This window comes from Hemicordylus capensis, chromosome 14 (assembly GCF_027244095.1).
Source record: "Hemicordylus capensis ecotype Gifberg chromosome 14, rHemCap1.1.pri, whole genome shotgun sequence".
NCBI classification, from domain to species: Eukaryota; Metazoa; Chordata; class Lepidosauria; order Squamata; family Cordylidae; genus Hemicordylus; species Hemicordylus capensis.
In genome coordinates this window covers 5,013,075-5,036,263 of record NC_069670.1, presented here as the reverse complement: position 1 = coordinate 5,036,263, position 23,189 = coordinate 5,013,075, and the positions used below count along the sequence as shown (strand labels likewise).

At 50.1% G+C, this 23,189-nt stretch overlaps 2 protein-coding genes across 6 annotated transcripts in view; one reads left to right on the top strand and one right to left on the bottom strand.

Annotated features, from left to right (window-relative positions):
* Positions 1-2,518: 2,518 nt before the first annotated feature.
* On the bottom strand, positions 2,519-16,764 carry LOC128337069 (uncharacterized). Of its 5 annotated transcripts, XM_053277628.1 has the most exons (10): positions 16,288-16,764; positions 14,929-15,277; positions 12,784-12,898; positions 11,832-11,957; positions 11,635-11,734; positions 9,963-10,219; positions 8,050-8,149; positions 7,183-7,424; positions 6,091-6,190; positions 2,519-5,063 (listed from the first exon to the last, which is right to left on the bottom strand). In XM_053277628.1, the coding sequence occupies exons 3-10, from the start codon at positions 12,784-12,786 to the stop codon at positions 4,969-4,971; spliced, it is 1,023 nt and encodes a 340-aa protein (XP_053133603.1). In that variant the 5' UTR covers positions 12,787-12,898; positions 14,929-15,277; positions 16,288-16,764; the 3' UTR covers positions 2,519-4,968. The 5 variants fall into 5 exon arrangements, with proteins under 5 accessions (XP_053133603.1, XP_053133608.1, XP_053133607.1 ...); XM_053277633.1 differs by having other exon boundaries at positions 2,519-5,019; positions 14,929-16,764; XM_053277632.1 differs by having other exon boundaries at positions 2,519-4,923; positions 14,929-16,764.
* Positions 16,696-23,189, top strand: part of POLA2 (DNA polymerase alpha 2, accessory subunit) — a 35,392-nt gene continuing 28,898 nt past the window's right edge. Inside the window, exons 1-5 of the mRNA XM_053277623.1 lie at positions 16,696-16,855; positions 17,338-17,462; positions 19,443-19,528; positions 20,609-20,666; positions 21,556-21,653. Coding sequence (XP_053133598.1) covers positions 16,774-16,855; positions 17,338-17,462; positions 19,443-19,528; positions 20,609-20,666; positions 21,556-21,653 — 449 coding nt within the window. The 5' untranslated portion in view covers positions 16,696-16,773. The remainder of the gene's footprint in view (positions 16,856-17,337; positions 17,463-19,442; positions 19,529-20,608; positions 20,667-21,555; positions 21,654-23,189) is intronic.

Below are 23,189 nucleotides of genomic sequence, written 5' to 3'. Positions count from 1 at the left end.
TGGTTGCAGGGATTTTGGGGAGTCAAAAATCTCTTACAAATGCTTCGAGTGTGGAAAGAGCTTCAGCAAAAGTGGAACTCTTAGTAGACACCATACAACTCACACTGGGGAGAAACCACATAAACGCTTCAAGTGTGGAAAGAGCTTCCGCAAAAGTGAAAATCTTACTATGCATCATAGTACCCACTCGGTGGAGAAACCACATAAATGCTTTGAGTGTGTAAAGAGCTTCAGCCAGGCAGGACATCTTATTATGCACCATAGAACCCACACTAGGGAGAAACTACATAAATGCTTTGAGTGTGGAAAGAACTTCAGCAGGAGTGAAGATCTTGCTATACACCATAGAACCCACTCTGGGGAGAAACTACATAAATGCTTTGAGTGTGGAAGGAGCTTCAGCACGAGTGGAGCTCTTAGTAGACACCATAGAACCCACACTGGGGAGAAAACACATAAATGCTTTGAGTGTGGAAAGAGCTTCAGCCAGGCAGGACATCTTATTATGCACCATAGAACCCACTCTGGGGAGAAACCACATAAATGCTTCGAGTGTGGAAAGAGCTTCAGCATGGGTGGACATCTTACTAGACACCATAGAACCCACACTGGAAGTAAGAAGGAGGAATTACTGCACATGTGCAAATTGAAACAGAATAGAAATCATGCATGTGGAACTGCTGACAAGCCCTAGAACCTCCCACAATTTGTGAAATTTAAACCCTTGTGAGATTTCCGCTTCTGATTTGTCTTGTTTTCTTCTGAGGGAATTCATAGATTTGTTTTGTGTCTGTGTTATGAATAAATGTGCAGAATTCATTCAAACTGATTAATAAATATTAATTTTTCACAACATATGTCTTCTTGCCTTTGAAAACATTTATGTGTCTACTTCTGGAATGTGGATTCTGGGTGAAATTCAGACTGTGCAAAGGAGTGTAAGCCATTTTAATGTGGTTTTTTTTAACTAGAGGTGGAAATTATATAACTGCAGCCATTAGGCTTTTTGAAGCCAAAGTGCTTGTTCAGAAACATTATAGAGCTCAACTCAGGGTGTATTCAAATTCCCCCCCTCATGCGACTGTACAATCCACCTTTTTAAGAGGAATCTTTGACATTGCTAAACTCACTACCAATGTAATTTTAAGACTTGAAGCTGGTATTTTAAAGGTGGAAACCAAAATTTGGCATTCTATATTGACTTTTTGGTTAAAACATAACCTTCTCCCATGTGGTTTGGATACTTTTAGTGTTGGAGATGGACCTCCAGTGCATTGAAATTTTGCACCAACTATCCTAATGACCATTAGGGGTTTTGGGAGTAGAGATAGTGAGTAAGGGGTCTCTCTGACTTTCTCTACTCTATGACCCCTGCTTTGACTCCTCAGGTATTTCCTGGGCTGAGTCAGAATCCCTTCCTTTCCTCCTATAGAGCAGATGGAAATATCTTTCTCCCTCCTTACCTATTCATTATGTAGTCCTTTAAATCAGGTTTAGGTCTTTCCTATCCAAGTGTACTTAACCAATAAATCTACTTAGTATTTAGTTCTACAAGGATCTCCATGTGTTTTCTCTAAATAGCTGCAACCACTAAACCATCCTCTGCTACCTACTCTGTAACTGGAATGTGTGCTCATTCCTTAGTGCTCTGTTGTTTTTACCTACTGCGGTAAAAATTAACAACCTCTAACATTTAGATCCACCTGGTGTATAAAACTGGAATCTAAACTATTGACTTCTCGTTTTGCTCCTACGTATTATTCTTTTTTTTTTTTTTTATACTGCCATGAAGGCTCTGAAGTGGAGGATTTGTGATATGGATCATCAAAACACGAGTTGGGTCCCAAAAAATCTTTACCCTGACGTCAACAACAACAACAACAAAATAATTAAAGAACTGATAGTATTGCTCTTGGTAGCACTCAAATGTGTTATAACAAAGCACTGTGAAGATTTTTTTTTAAGCCCCTAGCTTTTTGTTATGGTTTGATAAAATATGGATAATTTTGGTTCAAGACAAAATCTACTCGCAAATTAAATCAGGGTTGCACAAGTCGTACAAAAATTATTTCTTAGAAAGGTGGTTGTCGGACTTCTGGTGGTCTCTTCCAGTTAGAACGGGGGCGTCCCTGTGAGCTCCATAAGCCTCCTCGCCTGCATCCTACAAAATCCGGCCCCTCAACCCCCTCCTCAAGAACCGGAGACCCTGCAAAGGAACACCTACGGCCACAACTCCTTGCCGAGCCCTTCAAACTGCTTGCGGACGTGATGGCCCCTGAAATATCTCCCCTGAACATCAAGACCAAGTGGCTGGGGCCTTGGGACTGATCCAGCAGGGCTGTTCTTAGGTTTTTATGTTCTTAAGTAAATCTGATACATGCCAAACAGGCTGGGAATCAGGAGAAAAAGCAGGCAAGCTTCTGGCCCACAGAATCAAACAAATACAAAACAGCTCCCATATAACAGGCATCAAGGACAGTAAAGGGCACTTACATACGGGCAACGAAGCAATCAATCGGGCGTTTGAAATTTTTTATTTAGCACAATATAACCATGTTCCTTCTCATGAAGAGGTCCAGCAACTCCTGGACCAAATCCAGATGCCGAACCTTACTGATTCACAAATACAAAATGTCAAAAAAACATTAAATTTAAAGAAAGAAAGAAAAAGAAAGAAAGAAAGAAAGAAAGAAGATTTTCCTATTTGAATGATGTAGATCAAAAGAAAAAAACGTTTTGACAAACCAGAAAGATTGAAATGCGTGCTTATTTTGTAGTGAGTACTCCATAAAGTGCATATACATAGATTTAGAAACAGTTGTTTGGCTGAAAGGGAAAGTGTGGGGTTTGTGGCTTTTATTTTGTAAAACGTTATCAGTTACATGCATTTATTACTTATATAAGAAGTAAGAAAAGATCAATAAAAAGTTTACAAAAATTGCAAACAAGTTATTTTAAAACTCAGATTCTTGGGGAAAACTCTTTGGGTTTTAGATTTTCTTCTTATTTATTTTTGCAGTTAATACCATGAAAAAGGCCAAACCTTGGTGCAGAAAGATACATACTGTGACTGAAGTTTGAATGCTTTCATTGACAAAGAGACCTGACATTTTTCATCTTGGACAAATGTCGAAACTTGAATTTGGGTTGTTTTAATTTATCCCCTCAGACACTGTCATTTTCTGAATGCATATATGTGAGGTGCAAGTTATTTTTGATTGCACTATATCAATTTAGAATCATAGAACCAGAGGCTGACATCCAGACGCAGTAACTCCTGAGTCGTTCTATTAAAATTAAGTAGTCCTTTGGAGTAACTCCCATGTTATACTATTGAGTAACTTCGTCTGGATGTCAGTCATAGAATTTTAGAGTGGAAGGAGTCTTTGAGGTCTTCTACTCTGACCCCTTGCTCAGCACTGATGCTAACAGCATCCCTAACCTCCCATCCAGCCTCTATTTGGAAATCTCCAGTGAAGTTACTGCACGAGACAAACATGTCTAGCCGAAATCTGCTTCCTTGTCATTTCAACCCACTGGTTCTAGACCTGCCTTTGGGAGCACCAGAGAACAAGGGGTGTGCAAACAGTTCAAAACCGAACCGGTTCAAAGTCGATCTGGTTCGGTTCAAAGGCTTGGGGTCGAGCCGAACCACCCCCGGTTCGGCTCGACCCTCAGACCAACCCCCCCTGGCTCGTTCGGGGGGGGGTCGCAAACAATTTTTTTAAAACTTACCCTTCGGGGTGGGGGTTCTCTGAGGTTGTGGTGGGGGGGTCCCACAGAGGTTCCCCCTCTCCCCACCTTCAAAAATGGCCCCGTTCGGCCATTCTTTAGCCCATTCGGGCCTTTCCCCCCACTGGTGCAGTGGCCATTTTGGAGGCCGTCGCACCTGCACAATGGGCCTCTGCGTGGCCTGGGCATGACCCAGGGCACGCAGGTACAAATGAGGGGGTACCGGACCGAACTGGCCCAGTCTGGTTCCGGTCCGGTTCGGACTCGAACCAAACTGGACCAGCCGGTTTCGTGCACAGCCCTAGTCTGCTGCTCCTTCGATATGCTCCTTCGATATGCTTCCAGCTTTGGGAAGGCAACTATTTTCAAATATTTGTTCCACCGACCTCATTTATGCCTCTTGGCATTCTGCCCTGCCAGCCATGAGGGTCAGAAACTGACCTTTAGCTTGCAAGTTATCCTGTTCTCTCTCCCCCCCCCCACCTGCTTATATTACACAGTAAGCTGCCTTCGACTGAGTCAGGCTCTTGGTCCATCTAGCTCAGGATTGCCTACACTGACTGGCAGCAGCACTCTAAGCTTTCAGGCAGGGGCCTTTCCCCAGCCCTACCTAGAGATGCTGCCAGGCATTGAACCTGGCACCTCCTGCATGCAAAGCAGATGCTCTTCCCTTGAGCTGCAGCCCCATCTCCCCATAATAAGTGGCTTTATACAGAGATCATTGGTTGGTCTAACTCAATGCTGTCTGCACCGTCTGGCAGCAGCACTCCGGGGTTTCGGAGGGCGGTTTCCCAGCCCTGCTAATGCGAGGGACCTTCTGCCGGCAAAGCAGATGCTCTTCCCCTGAGGTATGGTCCTCCTCCTGCTTCTGGGACCAGGAACCGAGCCTCCATTGCGATATCAGAACACGGCCACTAGGGGGCACCCTTGAAGAGCACCCATTGCTACACATCTGTCTTGGCCAGGGATGCCTCAAAATAGCCTCACGGCATTCTCAATGACAATGTTGGAGCTCCTCTCCCGCCAGCCGGCTTGCTTTGCGCTGCAGACGTCTTTGCCCATGGATCTGGGGCTGCCGTGACAGTTTCAGGCCTTGTTTTGCCCCAGGACACCGTGATAACAACAACGGGACTCTTCACCGTGGCCGTCAAATGGCTGGAGGACACGAGGAAGCAACCTCTGCAGCCTCACCTCAAGAAGAGGAAACACAGCCTTTAACCGCTGCCCTGCCAGGCCTCAACAACTGGTCTCAAGAAGCACGGAGTTCATTACTTCATCTGCAGGAACCTTTTTCCCCCAAAGAAGAAGGGCATCACCTTTAGACTGTAAGCCTTTGGGGACAGGGAATAGTCTTATTTATTATTGATTTATTCTTCTATGTAAACCACTTTGCAAACTGGTTTGGAAAGCGATAAATAAATATCCGTATCGTATCGAATCATACCGAATAGAATGTTCTGAGAAATATAAATATCCGTATCGTATCGAATCATACCGAATAGAATGTTCTGAGAAAGCTCTGCGCACATGAGGGTTGGGTTAGAGTTTGAAAATAGGATGCCTGCAGAATGTTTATTCTGGGGAACCAGGCAGAGAAACAGTGAGTAGAGGATCCTTTTAGATTGTTCATATTGTTTTCTGAGAGCACAGTGGGGAAAGGAGGGCCCCAGCAACATGCCTCTAACCCTGGGCCATAGGAACCACAATCTATCTACCTACCTACCTATATAATTCTCTTAGATGTATCCGTCTCTAATCCCATGCGTGGCAGTTCTCTCGAGAGTTCGTGAGCGAGAGTTCGTGAGCGAGGGGAGAGGAAAGTGATTGTGGCGGGGAAGATAAGTCCAAAGGAGAGGCAAGTAAACAGGCAGGTGGGTGGGCAGGCGGGGAGAGAAAGCAGCAGCGGGGTGGGGGTGGGGTTAGAATTTGGTGGCAGAGGGCAGCGGGGAAACAGAGAAAGCGGTGACATCTGGGGAAACTGGAGGCGAGGATGTTCTGTGCCCAGCCTGGCTAGTTTGCTAATATTCCATCCCAAGGGATCAATTTGCAGTATCGGGCTTTTGGAGAGACTGTGAGGGGGACAGGGTATCCTAGTGAACCCTAAAATGAAAGGGTCAGTAAATCCTTCCCAAGTTTATGAGCAGGGGGTAGCAGCAGTATACCAGTTGGGGCCCGCCCAGATAGACCCGGGGGGGCCTGAACACCTCAAAAGACATTCGCTTCAATTCTGCAGGGAAAGGGTTTAGCCCCACTGGCATGGCTAATGTAAAATCTGCTGGGCGAGGGCAGTTCGATCTGGAAAGGACATGCCCTCCCTCTGATGAAGCCTTCCGTCCTTCCTAGGAGGAGAGCCCTTACCTGTCTGGGCCTGGGAGAACCCCTCGGAAATGTCTAGACAGAGACTCCAGTCCTCATCAGGGCTTCGGGGCATCTCAGCCGGGTCTTCAGGTGCTGGGACCTACCCGAAGGAAATGAGGCAATGTCAGCTTTGTTTTAACAGCTGTGCGTCCTGCAGGCTTCCTGGGAGGGGTCCAGGGCACTGGTGGGGTGGGGGTGGGTGGCTTCAACGAGAGCTCTAGGGCGCCCCCTAGGCTGCAGTTCCACCCGCATGTGCCACCACCAGTCAGCTGACTCCCCAAAGGCCAATCCCTGCCCAACAGTTCCTATAAAGCCCCAAGATCTGAAATTGGGCCTCAGTTTGGCCAGCTGGTCTCCTGGCCCATATCCAAACTGCACAGACATGAAGTTCGGACCAAGAGGCTGGCGGACAGGCTGGCCAGCCACAGCGCCTGCTGTCTCCTCCCCCCACCCAGCTTACCCCCCCCCACCACCAGCCAACACAAATAGTGGTGGCAAGGCAGGGGCTGCAACCACACAGTTCAGCTGGAGAGGCTGGTGGAGAAGCCATCCATCCATAGCAGCCGCCGCTGCTCGGACAGGGACAAGGGCGGCCTAGGGACCATTGTCCCTGTTTGTCCAACGAGTGCTACGCCCATGGTTCTGGCCTCCTCCACACAATCCCCACATTCAAAGGGTGATAAACTGATATTTGGCATGCAAATGATCTTTCCCAGTGTTTTGCTCTCTCATTTCCTAGGACAATGAGACTCGCCCTAGCAGTGATATCATCCAAAGCTGGTCTTGTGGCAGCAAGCATGACCTGTCCCCTTAGCTAAGCAGGGTCCACCCTGGTTGCATATGAATGGGAGACTTGATGTGTGAGCACTGCAAGCTATTCCCCTCAGGGGATGAAGCTGCTCTGGGAAGAGCAGACGGTTTCAAGTTCCCTCCCTGGCTTCTCCAAGATCGGGCTGAGATTCCTGCCGGCAAGCTTGGAGAAGCCGCTGCCAGTCTGTGTAGACGATACTGAGCTAGATGGACCAAGGGTCCGACTCAGTATATGGCAGCTTCCTATGTTCCACAGGCTATCACTACGGACGCAATACGCACCTGCTCGCTGACAGGGATGCTGCAGCGCAGGTATTTGGCGAATTGCTTGCCGTTCCTACTGGCTACGTCATATTCCACCGACTCCTCAACCTCCACCTCCGCCTCATGGAAGCTATTCTTCAAGGGTTTGAGGTGACATTTCAAATCCTGCTGGTTGTTGACTGGGGAATTGTGCTTCCCCACTACGTCCTTAGGAAGCTCGTTCTTCACCACGACATTTTTTGGACAAACCGCTCCTGCACCTCATGAAGAGAGAAAAGAAATCCTCAGTGCCCGGCTTTGTCTTAATTAAGTAGTCTCAGGAAGGAGAGAGGGCAAAAGTAAAGTAAAGTTGTGCCGTCGAGTCGGTGTCGACTCCTGGCGTCCACAGAGCCCTGCGGTTGTCTTTGGTAGAATACAGGAGGGGTTTGCCATGGCCTCCTCCCGCTCAGTATGAGATGTTGCCTTTCAGCATCTTCCTAGATCGCTGCTGCCCGATAGAGGTGTTTCCCAGTCTGGGAAACATACCAGCGGGATTCGAACCGGCAACCTCCAGCTTGCTAGTCAAGTCATTTCCCCGCTGCGCCATTCGGTGGTTCTTCGGCCTCGGGGTAGCAAAAGCATGAATGGCCCGCTTTTCTAAGTAGGTTCCACTCTGGTTTGCATTTCAATGGGAGACTACATGTGTGAGCACTCAAAGATACCCCCTTTCAGCTCTGGGAAGAGTGTCCGCATTTTGTACGCAGAAGGCTCCTAGTTCCCTCCCTCCAGATAGGGCATGGCTAATGTAAAAACTGCTGGGGGGGGGCAAGCTTGATCTGGAAAGGACATGCCCTCCCTCTGATGAAGCCTTCCGTCCTTCCCCCTTCCTAGGAGGAGAGCCCTTACCTGTCTGGGCCTGGGAGAACCCCTCGGAAATGTCTAGGCAGAGACTCCAGTCCTCATCAGTGCTTCGGGGCATCTCAGCCGGGTCTTCAGGTGCTGGGACCTACCCGAAGGAAATGAGGCAATGTCGGCTTGCTTTAAACAGCTGTGCAGCCTTCCTGGGGGGTGTCCAGGGCACCGGTGGTGGTGGTGAGTTTCTTCAGTGGGGGTTCCCAGCGGTCAAGCTCTGGCACCTTCCGTCCTGCACTACGAGGTCACTGCTTCTGCTAACCTTATAGGCTGATCTCAGTACCTCAAGGGCGCCCCCTAGGCTGCAGTTCCACCTGCATTGGCCACCAGTCAGCTGACCCCCCCATTGGCCAATCCCTGACCACCGGGTCCTATAAAACCGCAAGTTCAGTGATTGCACCTCCGTTTGGTCAACGGGTCTCCTGGTGTGGACGCTGCTGAATTCCTGCAGTCTTTCCCCGGATCCGTTCCTGGTTTTGACCAAGCCTCCACTCCTCCGATCCTGTCCTGCTGCCTGCCCCGGAATCCAACTCCAGCCCCTTTTGGGCCACTCCTCTGCTTTGCCAGGGAAGGACTGCAACTTATGGGCAGGGCCCCCGCCTGCCATGCAGAAGGTTCCAGGTTTAATCCTGGAGTCCCCCCATCTTGGAGCGCTGCTGCCAGTCAGTGTAGACAATACTGAACTAGATGGCTCGGGGTGAGACTCAGTAGGTGGCCGTCACAAATGCTGGGGCCCACTTCAACTCTCCCTGCCTGTGTGCTGGAAAGGGACTGCCTGGCAGAGCTGATCCCAAATCCCCAGATGGAGCAAAGGGAGGCCTATTTCTCCAAGTTTTGACAGAGGCCCGAGCCATTCTGGTGACCCCACGGGCCACTTCAGGTGAGCTGACCAAGCCGCAGCCCAGCGTATGTGGACAGGTGAGCGTGTGCCGCTCTGGCCCCGATCCTTCAGTGCGCAATCCCTGGTCATCCCGAATCAATTCTGGTCACCGTATCTTAAGGAGGACATTGTAGAACTGGAAAAGGTGCAGAAGAGGGCAACCAAGATGACCGGGGGCCTAGAATACCTTCCTTATGAGGCAAGACTACAACACCTGGGGCTATTTCGTTTAGAAAAAAGACGACTGCAGAGAGACATGATAGAGGTCTATAAAATCATGCATGGTGTGGAGAAAGTGGAGAGAGAGAAATTCTTCTCCCTCTCCCATAACACTAGAACCAGGAGTCATCCCATGAAATTGATGGCCAGGACATTTAGGACCAACGAACAGAAGTATTTTTTCACACAGTGCATCATCCACTTGTGGAATTCTCTGCCACAAGATGTGGTGACAGCCAACAAGCTGGATGGCTTGAAGAGGGGTTTGGATAACTTCACGGAGGAGAGGTGGCTACTAGTCGGAGGTCTATAAGCCACCTCCAGCCTCTGAATATCATTGCAGGGGAGTCACAGCAGGGGGAGAGGGCCTGCCCTCAACTCCTGCCTGTGGCTTCCAGCGGCATCTGGTGGGCCACTGTGGGAAACAGGATGCTGGACTAGATGGGCCTCCTTGGGCCTGATCCAGCAGGGCATGTTCTCAACCGTGCAGGGAAACTGCTAACTTCTATGGTCTGAACCGCCCTCCCGTCCTGACGGAAGCAGGCCCCCTGCTGAGGCAGCAAAAGTGTGACTGGCGAGGACTGGTTTTGCATGCTATCCTCTCTCTTCGTTTCTGCTCCGCTTTCTAGCCTCCTTTGCACCATCCCCACGGACAAAGTTCCACCCGGCCCACCCTGCGGGTGCTAAACTGATATTTAGCATGCAAACCATCCTTTCCACGCTTTTGCTCTCTCATTTCCCGGGACCACGGGCCTTTCCCCGGCTGCGATCTCTTTCCTCCGGCGATCACTATGGGCACACTACGCACCTGCTCGCAGATGGGGATGCCGTAACGCAGGTATTTGGCGAAATGTTCGCAGTTCCAACTGGTCATGTCGTATTCCACCGGCTTCCCGACCTCTGCCTCCGCATCGTGGAGGATATATTTCACGGGTCTGGGGTGGCATTTCAAATCCTGCTTGTTGTTGACCCGGTAATTGTGATTCCCCGCCACGTCCTGGAGAAGCTCTTTCTTCACCACGACTTTTTTGGGATGGACAGATTGGACGAGAGAGGAAGACGGTCCTGCAACCCACGGAGAGAGAAAAGGAAGACACCGACCCCGTCAGTCTTGGGCCAAAATGCCTGGCTTTGTCTTAATTAAGTTAATTAACAGGGCTGATCTTGTGGTAGCAAGCATGACGTACCTGTTTTTCCTGGCCTTCGACTGAGACTCAATTTTTAAATCTTAATGTGTTTTTATCTATTATGTTTTTTAAAATCTTTTTTTTTGGAATTTTAAATGTGTTATATTACATTTTAATTCTGTAGACCACCTAGTCAATCAATTCAATTTATTGCGGCCGTAGGCCATACTAGATCACCTAGTGATTTTTATACTAGGCGGTATATAAATTCAATCAATCAATCAATCATTCTCTGCTAAGCAGGGTCCATCTGGGTTTGCATTTGAATGGGGGACTAAATGTGTGAGCACTCAAAGATATCCCCTGTCAAGGATGGGACTGCTCTGGGAAGAGCAGAGGGTTCCAAGTTCCCTCCCTGGCAGCATCTCCCAGATCGGGCTGAGAGAGAGATTCCTGCCTGCAGCCTTGGAGAAGCCACTGCCAGTCTGGGTAGACAATACTGAGCTAGTGGTCTGACGTTATTGGGAATAAATTTGTGTTGTGCGGAGGACTCTCAGCAGCACAGATGTGTCTGGTTACAGCACTGAAGCTCCTCATGGATTTATTGTGTGAGGGAAAGAATTTACAACAACAGCAAAACCAAATATTTATATACCGCTTTTCGACAAATGTTTCCAAAGCAGTTGACACAGAGAAATAACAAACAAATAACTCAGATGGATCCCTGTCCCTGAAGGGCTCACAATCTAAAAAGAAATGTAAGATAGACACCAGCAACAGTCACTGGAGGGGTGCTGTGCTGGGGACGGAGAGGGCCAGTTGCTCCCCCCCTGCTAAACAAAGAGAATCATCACCTTAAAAGGTGCCTCTTTGCCCAGTTAGCAGGGGTCCAGGGGGCATGGCACAATGAATCGTCCAACCCCTGGAAGCATCTCCAAGGTTGGTTTGTTGGAAACCCTAACTGCTGCTAACTGAGGCAAGAGGCACCTTTGAAAGTGGCGATTCTCTTAGATTTAGCAGGAGGAGAGCAACTGGCCCTATCCAACCCCAGCACCACGTCCCTCTTGGGGCTGTTGCTGGTGTTTGCCTTGTGTTTATTATTGTTTATTTGATTTATTAAATTTATATCCCGCCCAAACATACGTCAAAGGGCGACCTTTGGGGACAGGGGACCATCTTATTTGTGCATTACTCTATGTAAACGGCTTTGAGAATTTTGTTGAAGAGCAGTATATAAATATCCGTCGTCATCGTCATAGGAGTCAGTGCAGACAATACTGAGCCCAGTGGACCAAGGGTCTGACTCAGTAGACGGCAGCCGCTGCTTTCTAGGTAACGGAGAGGAGCCCTTACCTGCCGAAGCCAGGTGGACCACGTATCCGTCCCCTACGAAGACAGCCCAGTGGCTGTAAAAGCCCCGGAAAATCTCCACCAGGTCTCCCGGTTGGGGTTCCTACAAGAAGAGAACGAGGCAAGAGATACGGACCCCGGATCTCCAGAGCCGGGGAAGGGGTTGGTCTTCACCTGGGGCTCCCGACAGACCGCTTTACCTGCTGTGGCACTAGCCCGCTGTTCCCGCCGTAAGCCTGGTGGACGAGGTAGCCGTTGCATCGGTAGAGAGCCCAGTGGTGGTAAATGCTGCCGCCCACCTTCTTCAGGACGCCGTGAACCGGGTCCTGCAGAGGGGGGAATGGGGCAATCAGTCGTGAGTTGAACCATTCTGAGCCCTGCAACCTTGTTGGACGCTGAGCTTTCCTGGAGGTTGTCTGCTTGTGTGTGTGTGTGTGTGTGTGTGTGTGTGTGTGTGTGTGTGTGTAGGGGGCACTTCTTCAAGTGGGGGTTCCCAGCGGTCAAACTCCGGCACCATCTACCCGGTACCACCAGTGGTCTATTTCCTCGATAAACCTGGGCTTACTGCCTCGAGGGCGCCACCTAGGCGGCAGTTCCACCGGCACGTGCCAGCCGTCAGCTGACCCCGCCAAGGGCCAATCCCTGCCCACCAAGCCCTATAAAGCCCCAAGCTCATCTGCTTTTGCCACCGGCTCGGTCTGGTGGCTGCTCAGGGACGGGGCCTTCTCCGTTGCTGCCCCCGAGGCTTTGGGATGCGCCCCCTAGTGAAATGAGAGCCTCCCCATCTCTGACAGCTTTTTAAAAAGTCTTTAAAGACTCACCTGTTCACCCAGGCTTTTCATTCATATTGCTTTAGTTGTGTTAATGTTTTAGAATATTGTGTCAATTTTTTTTTTAATTGTCATCTTTTAAATTTCTTGGTTTTGTTTTTAACGAAAGTTTTAATGTGGTTTTTATTTTGTTGTAAACCGCCCAGAGACGAAATTTTTGGGCAGTATAAAGATAATAAATGAATGAATGAATGAATGAATAAATAACTATGAAATAAAATAAAATAAACTTCCCCGCCCACTGCATCAACACAAAGATGAAAAATGCAGACCCGCCCCCCACCCCATACACGTTCCGTGGCCGGAGGACCCTTGTAGTTACCATGATGTCTCGGCTCAGATGTCTGGGGTTCTTTTTTCGGACCACCCCCCTCTCACTACCGTTCCTTTTTCGAGGCTGTTTCACATCTCCAGGAAGCTCCACTTCGATGTCCGGGCTGGGAGAGGAATCAGATTCCAAAAATGAGGCATCAGAAGGAAGCTGAGGGTGAGCGGATAACTACCTCCTGGCAGGGAACCTGGACAGGGCTGGAACTACAGCCCGAATACAAACTCCCATTATCCCCAGCCCCAATCAATTGCCTACCCCTTTGGAAGGGACCTTGAAGGTCATCTAATCCAACCCTCTGCTTACTGCTGCTTCTCAACTAAAGTTTCCAAAGCAGTTGACACAGAGAAATATAACAAACAAATCAGATGGCTCCCTGTCCCCAAAGGGCTCACAATCTACAAAGAAACATAAGACAGACACCAGCAACAGTCACTGGAAGTACTGTGCTGGGGGTGGAGAGGGTCAGACAGCCACAGGAAAAGCATCCCTGACAGATGGGTGTCTGCCCACTGCTTAAAGAAAAAGGAAAGAAAACTTTCCGCAAACGCGGGTATGCGGGGGGCGGGAAGACCTGAAAGCTGATTTTAATTGGAAGGATGTTTAATTGTCCCCGAACATGCAGGAGCCAGTGTGGTGTAGTGGTTAGAGTGCTGGACTAGGAGTGGGGAGGCCCGAGTTCAAATCCCCATTCAGCCATGAGATTTGCTGGGTGACTCTGGGCCAGTCACTTCTCTCTCAGCCGAACCTACTTCACAGGGTTGTTGTGAGGAGAAACTCAAGAATGTAGTACACCGCTCTGGGTTCCTTCACTCTGTTGCCACATTTGGCTTATTTTAAGTCAAATTTTGGGTTACGGCCCATTTGACCCATGAGTATACCCCTCAGGTTCTGGCAACAATCTTTGGAGGAAGAGCAGGATAAGAGCAATAATAAATAAATAAATAAATAAACATAATTTGCCTTATTACTAAATGGCTTCAGCTTGTCTAGATCCTTCTCTTCCATATATACACTTGACAATTAAGAATGTAGCTGTAGAGGACCATATACTGTGCTGCAGTGACAGCATGAATTGTCCCCTTTGCTAAGAAGGGTCTACCCTGGTTTGCATTTGAATGGGAGGCTACATGTGTGAGCACACATCTTTTTAAATAGGCTTTTAAAATGCACCACCTTGGGCTATATCTGGTTGGTTCTTTAGTTTTCACAGTTTTCAGCTTTTAAAATCACTTGTGTAAAAACATAATTTAGGATGATGTTCTATTGTGTCACATAGAATATATATACCTATGCTTGTTGTTACCACTATTCAGCCTTATTTAAGATTTCTTTACTTCATGAGCTGAGCTTCAGTGGGGTGTGTGTGGCATTTTAAAATCGTGTCTCTGGGCCCCCTCCAACCTTGCTACGCCCCTGGTTCAGTGTATCTGTTTCATTGCCGAGAGCCGCCCCAAGCAGATCTGTACCGGAGGGGCAGGGTGTGCATATTTTAAATAAATAAATACAGAGAGCAGACTGTCAGGAAAGGGTTAACCACCACTTCCTCAAGCCTGTCTGCCATTCTGAAACAAGCGCATGCATTTTCCCCTAACACAGACCAACAGAGGAGATTGTGCAAACACACAGGGGTTGTGCTGCAGGATTGCGGCACCCGATCCACCGCCCCCAATCACCCTCCAGTGGGGAGAGGGGAGAGCAGATCTGAGCACTCCATTGGTGTTTGTTGCTGTCTGGCATAAATGGGCTTAGCTAGCGGGGGGGGGGCATGTTGGCCCCTCTTCCCTGGCGGGCCCTCGGATGGAGGGAGATAATGAAGAAAATCGGGAGGGACGGAGCTGGGGATGGCCCAGGAATTGGGGGGCCCAGGTTCTTTGAACGCATCCGCTCAATTATAGCGACACCCCTGCTGCCAGACCCCCCCACTAAAAAGAGGTTCCCAGCACAATGAATGCAGCTCAGACCTCTTTTGTGTGCACACACCAGGCCGTGGGAAACCAGATTCCCCTCTGGCCTCTTTCCCCCCCTGGTGACTGCAATTGCCCTGATCCAAATCAGCCCACCCGAACACACTCTCAGCAATCGAAACTGCAGGGGAAAGACCCCAGAGAGACCCTTCGAGCAGCAGCTGGTACTTACAGCACGGTCCTCCTCTTCCCACAGTGGGAGCAGTGTGTCTCACAGTCTGCGCTTCAGATCTGGGAAGGGGTGGCGCTGTGATGTGGGCGGATGTGGCTGCCCTGGGGATTTCCATTTACGGGAAAGCTGAACTTGGCCTTGTTCTGTGTTCAGGAGCTGCCCTGGAAACAGGGGTCACCAGGGCAGGAATGCAGAGAATCCCTGCACCTTGTTTTTTTCCAGATCTCTGTATCAGAGTGTCTACGAACGGCATCGTAAACACGATACGAAGAATAAGAACCTTTATGTCAAAGGTGGCAGAGATTGACACAGTTTGCAGTGAGTGCTTTCCTCCCCGGAAAAGGTACTTCTGAAAACGACAAGGCACAAATATTTATAGACTGCTCGTCGACCAGAGCTCTCAAGGAGGTTTACAAAGAAAAATAAATAAGGCATGAATAAGATTGTCCCTTGTGCACCTAATGGTGCAGCAGGGAAAGGACTTGATTAGCAAGCCAGAGGTTGCCGGTTCGAATCCCCGCGGGTATGTTTCCCAGACTATGGGACTATGTTTGCAGTTTGTCTGTTTCCCAGACTATGGGAAACACCTATATTGGGCAGCAGCGATAGAGGAAGATGCTGAAAGGCATCATCTCATGCTGAGCAGGAGGAGGCAATGGTAAACCCCTCCTGTATCCTACCAAAGACAACCACAGGGCTCTGTGACTGTGGGCACTAGGAGTCGACACAGACCTGATGGCACATTTTACCTTTACCAGTCCCCAAAGGGCTCGCAATCTAAAAAGAAACATAAGGCGGATACCAGCAACAGCCACTGGAAGGTTCCTGTGCTGGGGCTGGATAGGGCCAGTTGCTCTCTCGCTGCTAAATATGAGAGAACCACCACTTTGAAAGGTGTCTCCTTGCTCAGTTAGCAAGAGTAAAAAGCAGAGATGGGGAGGGAGGCATAGAGAGAGAGAGAGAGAGAGACTACTTTGGTGCCATGTCAATATTTTTGTGCTGAAGGAACATTGAAGAAACATTGGGTCCCGAGTCAGACCCTTGGGTCCATCTAGCTCAGGATTGTCTACCCAGGCTGGCAGCGGCTTCTCCCAGGTTGCAGGCAGGAATCTCTCCCAGCCCTATCTTGGAGATGCTGCCAGGGAGGGAACTAGGACCTTCTGCGTGCAAGCAGGACGTTTCCAGAACCTGTTCTTGGTTGGCACTGGGACAAAAATGAAGGTGGATCCTCCCTTGTTCACCTCTCCCTTCATATCCTTGCAGAAAAATTGTTAAGGGCATGGGTGGGGGGGGGATGCTCCCTTTCCTCCACTCCTGTGCAAACAATATCACACCCATCCGCCACCCAGTTTCACTCACAACTCCGTGCACGCATTCCTCTGCCTCAAAAACCTGGTGTGTTTTGTTGTTGTTTTGTAGTTTGCCTACTGCAGTCACTGACATTTCCTGCTTTTGCAAGAACCTGTGGCTCGGGGTGATGGGAGTTGTAGTCCCTCAAGATCTGGAGGGCCACAGCTTGGGAACCCCTGTTGGAGGAGCAGTGCCCCTCTGCCAACACTCCCCCCCCCGCCCCAAATCTCTCCAAGCTAGCCAGGAAATCCCCAACAACCAGCAAAAAAATATAAAAATAACAAAGAGAGCCGCTCTAGGACTTGCTGCTGGGGCGTCTCGGCGGCTCTCCGCCGGCCCCCCTCCTCGGCTCTCTCCCATTGGCCGCGGCAGCGCTGGCCCCGCCCCCTCCGCGGCCGCGAAGGAGCCGCCGTAATTCGTGGAGTCGCTGCGCACGCATTTTTGTAACCCGGGCCGCTTCTTCGAGTCTGGCGGTGGCGGGAAAAGAGGGCGGCGATGGAGGCTGTGCTGGCCGATCTCCAGGTCTTCGGACTGGAACTGGAGGAGGGCGAAGAGGAGGCCGCCGTGACCGAGAAGCGTGAGCCGCCAAGGGAGGGGCGCGCCAGTCTCTGGGGCAAGGAGGAAGCGGGGTGGGGGCAGAAGCATCTCGGCAGGGACCTGGACCTGAGCCTTCTGGGGCCAGACCGAGACTGCAATACCGCCGGCAGCCTGCAGAGGCCGCCCGTGGGGGGTGCACAAGCAGGGCGGAGACGGCCTTTCCCCCAGCACCTGGTAGACTGCCTCTGACCGTGGAGGTTCCGTCTGCACCGACTGACGAGGAAGTGGCTGCCAGGAGTTGACCTAACCCTCCCTTAAAACCACTACGAAGCCTATTGAGAGAGCTGCAGGCCTTGAATGGCATGGATTGTCCCCTTTGCATGGATCAAGCGCCCTAGGAGCATTGGAATTTGGGGAGGGGCTCTGGAGATTCCGGGTGTGCTGGGTGTGTCGGTACGAGAGGGGGGCAGCATAGTCATGTTTGGGATGGACGGGCAAACTCCATGCTCCTCTCTCTTGCAGTGGTGGAACTCTGCACGCTGCACAGGCTCACAGAGACGGACCTGGGAGATGAGCTGGTGGCCTTTGCTTCAAAGAAGGATGGCTTCCTCCTTTCGATCGACTCCTTGAACGTCTTCGAACATGAAGTAAGCGGGATCTGGGGTGGGGAGGGGGGCGGCGACCCATTATACAGAGTCTGGGATGGGGTAGTGGTGAGTGTTGGTCTTTAAGTGAGGGGCCCCTGAGTTCGAATCCCCGCCTAGTCACGACGCTGGGGGTGACCCTGGTCCGAAACCTACTTCTCGGATTGCTCGGCGGAAGGACCTTGAGTAGCTTGGAGGGGCTCGGCTTGTATCGTCGAATGTTGAGATTGGAAGGGATCTTTAGAGGTCGTCTAGTCCGACCTAGTTCTCGGAGCTGCTGGGGGTGGCTGACCTGCCTCCAGCGGAGGAAAGCCCCACCCCCAACAGCACGAGGCAGACTGCTCCACTACTGAACAGCTTTTACCATCGGGAAATTTCTCCTGAGGACTTTAAAAAAAATTATATATTTTTATATATATATATATATATATATATATATATAAAAACGTCTAGCCTGAATCTGCTATCTTGTTATAGAAGGTTCCAGTCCTGCCCTCGTGAGCTATAGGGAACAAGCGTGCTCCTGTTTTTATGCAACAGCCTTGCAGGAAGGAGAGCTGGTCTTCTGGTAGCAAGCATGAACACTCCCCTTGGCTAAGCAGGGTCTGCCCTGGTTTGTATTTGAATGGGAGACTACATGTGAGCACTGCAAGATACTCCCCTTAGGGGATGAAGCCACTCTGGGAAGAGCATCTAGGTTCCAAGTTCCCTCCCTGGCAGCATCTCCAAGATAGAGCTGAGAGAGATTCCTGCCTGCAGCCTTGGAGAAGCCGCTGCCAGTCTGTGAAGACAATCCTGAGCTAGATGCACTAGTGGTCTGACTCAGTAGAGGCAGCTTCCTATGTTCCTAGATATTTGAAAACCGCTTGCCCATTCCTTTCCCCACCCCAGCCTTATTTTCCCAAGTCTAAAGACCCCTGGGTCCTTCCACTGCTCCTCACTGGACTTGGTTTTCAGACCCCTCCCTGCTTTGGATTTTGCCCTTCCAATTTATTTCAGTAACCCCTGCTAACTGTGCAAAGAGGCACCCTTTCAACGTGGTGACTCTCTTTATTGAGCAGGAGGAGAGCAACCGCCATATCCATCCCCAGCACAGCATCCCTCCAGTGGCTGCTGCTGGTGTCTATCTTAAGTTCCTTTTTAGACTGTGAGCCCTCTGGGGACAGGGAGCCATCTTTATTTATTTTTTTCTCTATGTAAACTGCTTTGGAAGCTTTTGTTGAAAATCGGTATGTAAATATTTGTTGTTATCGATGCCCCTTTAAAAGCCACTGCCCAGAACTGGATGCAGGATTCCAAATGAATCAGTATATAAATATTTGTTGTTGTCATCGATGCCCCTTTAAAATGCAGTGCCCAGAACTGGATGCAGGATTCGAAATGAAGCCAGAACAGGGCGGAATAGAGTGGAACAATTCCTGCTAGAGACCTGTTTGGGGTTGAAGGGCCGGCTTTGCGGTGGTGAGCAGGAGTATCCAACCGCACTTGCATGGAGTCCAAATGCAAACCAAGACAATCACTGCTTAGTAAAGGGGGAGACCCTTTACTAAGCAGCAGTGTTCCCAGATGTTGTTGACTACAACTCCCAGAATCCCCTTGTTGTTGTTGACTACAACTCCCAGAATTGGAAGTATGGAAATGAAAGGCTCTGAGCCTAGGAGAGGAGAGCTGGTCTTGTGGCAGAAAGCATGACTTGTCCCCATAGCTAAGCAGGGTCTGCCCTGGTTACATCTGAATGGGAGACTAGAAGTGTGAGCACTGCAAGATTTTCCCCTCAGGGGATGGAGCCGCTCTGGGAAGAGCAGAAGGTTCCCAGTTCCCTCCCTGGCTTCTCCAAGATAGGGCTGAGAGAGATTCCTGCCTGCCACCTGGGAGAAGCCGCTGCCAGTCTGTGAAGACAATACTGAGCTAGATGGACCAATGGTCTGACTCGGTATATGGCAGCTTCCTATGTTCCTGTGACCGCATATGCCCTTCTTTCAGGTGCTTATTAAGAGAGTCGTGAAATCTCTCCCGAGGAAAGAGAGCCGCCATCCGGCCGTCCGAGACATCCACACCATTCAAGAACTGTATCCTCTTTGTTGCCTATGGCGGGTGTGGAGAGACCTGGCAGATATGATAAGCTATGACAGCAATATTTCCTGGTGCTAAAACGACTCTGGAACAAGCCACACAATTAAAAGTCTGCTTAGCTTCCCCCCCACTTTTTTCCCTTTAAATTAAAGCAATTTGCTTCACGTTTGGGTGGCCAAGGGTTCTTCTTGAAGCCGGGCTGAGAGAGATTCCTGCCTGCAACCTTGGAGAAGCCGCTGCCAGTCTGGTTAGGCAATACTGAGCTAGATAGACCAAGGGTCTGACTCAGTATATGGCAGCTTCCTATGTTCCTATGACCAATGATGACTAAGGCACAGCATGAACAGAGCTTTGGCGAATGAGAGTAAACTATAGAATAAGTGGAGGGGCAGGTATCCATTGCAGACTTCTAGGGCAGTGTTGCTGTTCAAGGTCTGTGTTAGTAACGGGATCCCAGGAAACGCTGTAGTTTAGCTCGGCCTTAACACTAGGCCTCTGAACATGTGCAAAGTGCACTTGCCTCACCAGGGTCACCTTTCTGTAGCACAGAGCCCGAGGGCAGGGCCTTGTTAATGGGAGAGCTCCAGAAGAAACTCCCGCATCCCTTCCAGACCTTGCGCTTGAGCTCCGTCCCCAAGAGTAGGGTTGTGTAGGAGTCTCGATTCGTGTCCGGATCGAAGGGCACCTTTTTAAGAGCGAGGAGAGCAGGTCCGTATCTGTTCCTTCGCCACTCGCCGCAGCTGCGGCCACCACGCGATGAGTGCTGGGGGGGAGATTGGCGGAGGAGCAGGTACAAACCTGCTCTCTCTCTCTCTCCTTCTCTCTCTCTCTTAGAGGTGCCCGGATTGCCTCTCCGAATCGTACACGAATCTCGCTTTGTGCACGATACTACCCAAGAGTCCTCTTTCCCCACTGGGGATGAGTGAGGCTCAGTGGGGTGGATTACTCCAGGCTGCTGGTGGATTTGTGGCAGCCGTGGGACTTAAATCCACATCTCCCGGGAAGTCATATTGTCTACCCACTGGACAATGGTAGCTCTGTCGTTTCGTGTATTTTGAGTCTTAACGCCTTCTTAGCCTGGATGTTGACGAGGATGAAGAAGATCTCCTTGATACCTATGCGTCCCCATCCAAAGTAAGTATACGGCACGGAGCCCAGGAGGTTTTATGTCAGTTAAAGAAGCCTCCACGATCCTGGAAAAGATGGGAACGAGATGGGAATAGGAGGCGTTGAGAGGTGCAAAATTCAGAGGCTGTTGACTTGCTGAGGCCTACTTCTTGGTCAGGGCTTGGCACGTCCAAGATGCCAGGTTATGGAGTGGCCATATAAATAGCTCTTACTCACTGAGGTCATTCACACAATCAAAAACTCTGTTCTTAGGGTGCACACATAGCACCCAACCACAGGTAGAACACAGTTTTTGACTGTGTGGGCTTGGAAGGCTGCGTGTGCTCCCAGTTTTCGGTGGTGTGGAAGCGAGGTAGGAGGAGGGAAACCTGGGTAGAAGTGGTGGTGTGGAGACGAGGTAGGAGGAGGGAAACCTGGGTAGAGGTGGTGGTGTGGAGGTGAGGTAGGAGGAGGGAAACCTGGGTAGAGGTGGTGGTGTGGAGGCGAGGTAGGAGGAGGGAAACCTGGGTAGAGGTGGTGGTGTGGAAGCGAGGTAGGAGGAGGGAAACCTGGGTAGAGGTGGTGGTGTGGAAGCGAGGTAGGAGGAGGGAAAGCTGGGTAGAGGTGGTGGTGTGGAAGCGAGGTAGGAGGAGGGAAAGCTGGGTAGAGGTGGTGGTGTGGAAGTGAGGTAGGAGGAAAAGCTGCCCAGGTTTCCCTCCTACCTTGCTTCCACACAGCTGAGAACTGGGAGCATGTGCAGCTCCCAAACCTGGGTAGACCATGATTTTTGATTGTGTGAATGATCTCACTATATGATACGCTTCTCCTCTATGTGCTCTTCAGCACATTGCCTTAGCTGCGCCTGCCGTCCCCCTCACTGTGTCATCCTGTGCTGTTGTGTCCTGAACTGTTTCAGAGTGCTCCGAAGCGGGCTATGACGACGCCGGAGAACCCACGCCCCAAGCGGACTCGGAGCCCCCACCTCCTGTTTTCTCCCAACAGCTTCTCGCCCAGGTATTTCCCGGCGGAGAACAGATCGTCAGCCTCTTGTTGTTTGCTGCTGATGTCGCCTTGCAAAGAGCTCCAGAACTTAGGAACGTGGGAAGCCGCCTTCAACTGAGTCAGGCGCTTGGTCCATCCAGCTCAGTATTGTCTACCCTGACTGGCAGCGACTTCCCCAAGGTTCTTGGACTTCAACTCCCACAATCCCCAGGCCCAGTGGCCTTTGGTTGAGGATTATGGGAGTTGAAGTCCAAGAACATCTGGGGGCCCAATGTTGAGGATCCCTGCTCTAACAGGGATTCCCAGATGTTGTTGACTACAACTCCCAGAATCCCCAGTCAAAGGCCATTGCAGCTGGAGATTCTGGGAGTTGTAGTCAACAACATCTGGGGATCCCTGTTAGAGCAGGGATCCTCAACGTTGGGCTCCCAGATGTTCTTGGACTTCAACTCCCACAATCCCCAGGCCCAGTGGCCTTTGGTTGAGGATTATGGGAGTTGAAGTCCAAGAACATCTGGGGGCCCAACGTTGAGTATCCCTGTGTTAGAGGATTTCCTCTTAACGGGCAAGCGGGCAGGTGCTCTTCCCAGAGCGGCCCCATCCCCGAAGGGGAAGATCTTACGGAGCTAATGTACAGTTTCCATTCACTTGCAAACCAGGGTGGACCCTGCTTAGCAAAGGGGACAATTCCTGCTTGCTACCCCAAGAGCAGCTCTCTTCCTCCAAAATAATGAATATTATTTATTTACTGTATTTTTCCAATGTTTGTTGTCGGTTGTGCCATCGAGTCGGTGTCGACTCGTGGCGACCACAGCCATGTGGTTTTCTTGGTAGAACGGGAGAGGTTTACCATTGCCTTCTCCCGCTCAGTATGAGATAATGATGCTTTTCAGCACCTTCCTATATCCCTGCTAACTAGGCATAACCCCTGCTAACTGGGCAAAGAGGCACCTTTTTAACGTAGTGATTCTCTTTATTTAGCAGGAGGAGAGCAACCGGACATATCCATCCCCAGCACAGCATCCCTCCAGTGGCTGTTGCTGGTGTCTATCTTATGTTTCTTTTTAGATTGCGAGCCCTTTGGGGACAGGGAGCCATCTGAATTATTTATTATTTCTCTATGTAAACTGCTTTGGAACCTTTTGTTGAAAAGTGGTATATAAATATTTATTGTTGTTGTTTCCCGTATTCTGGGAAACATACCAGCGGGGATTTGAACCAACAGCCTCCTGCTCTCTAGGCAGGTTACTTCCCCACGGTACCATTATTTATTTATTTATTTATTTTTACATTTTATATCCCGCTCTCCCTCCAAGGAGCTTAGAGCGGTGTACTACATACTTAAGTTTCTCCTAAGATGGCTCTTTCCAATGTTTGGAGTGTCTGGCTATAGCTAATTGAAACCCAGCATGGTGTAGTGGTTAGAGTGCCAGACTAGGACCGGGGAGACCCGAGTTCCAATCCCCATCCAGCCATGAGACTTGCTGGGTGACTCTGGGCCAGTCACTTCTCTCTCACCCTAGCCTACTTCACAGGGTTGTTGTGAAA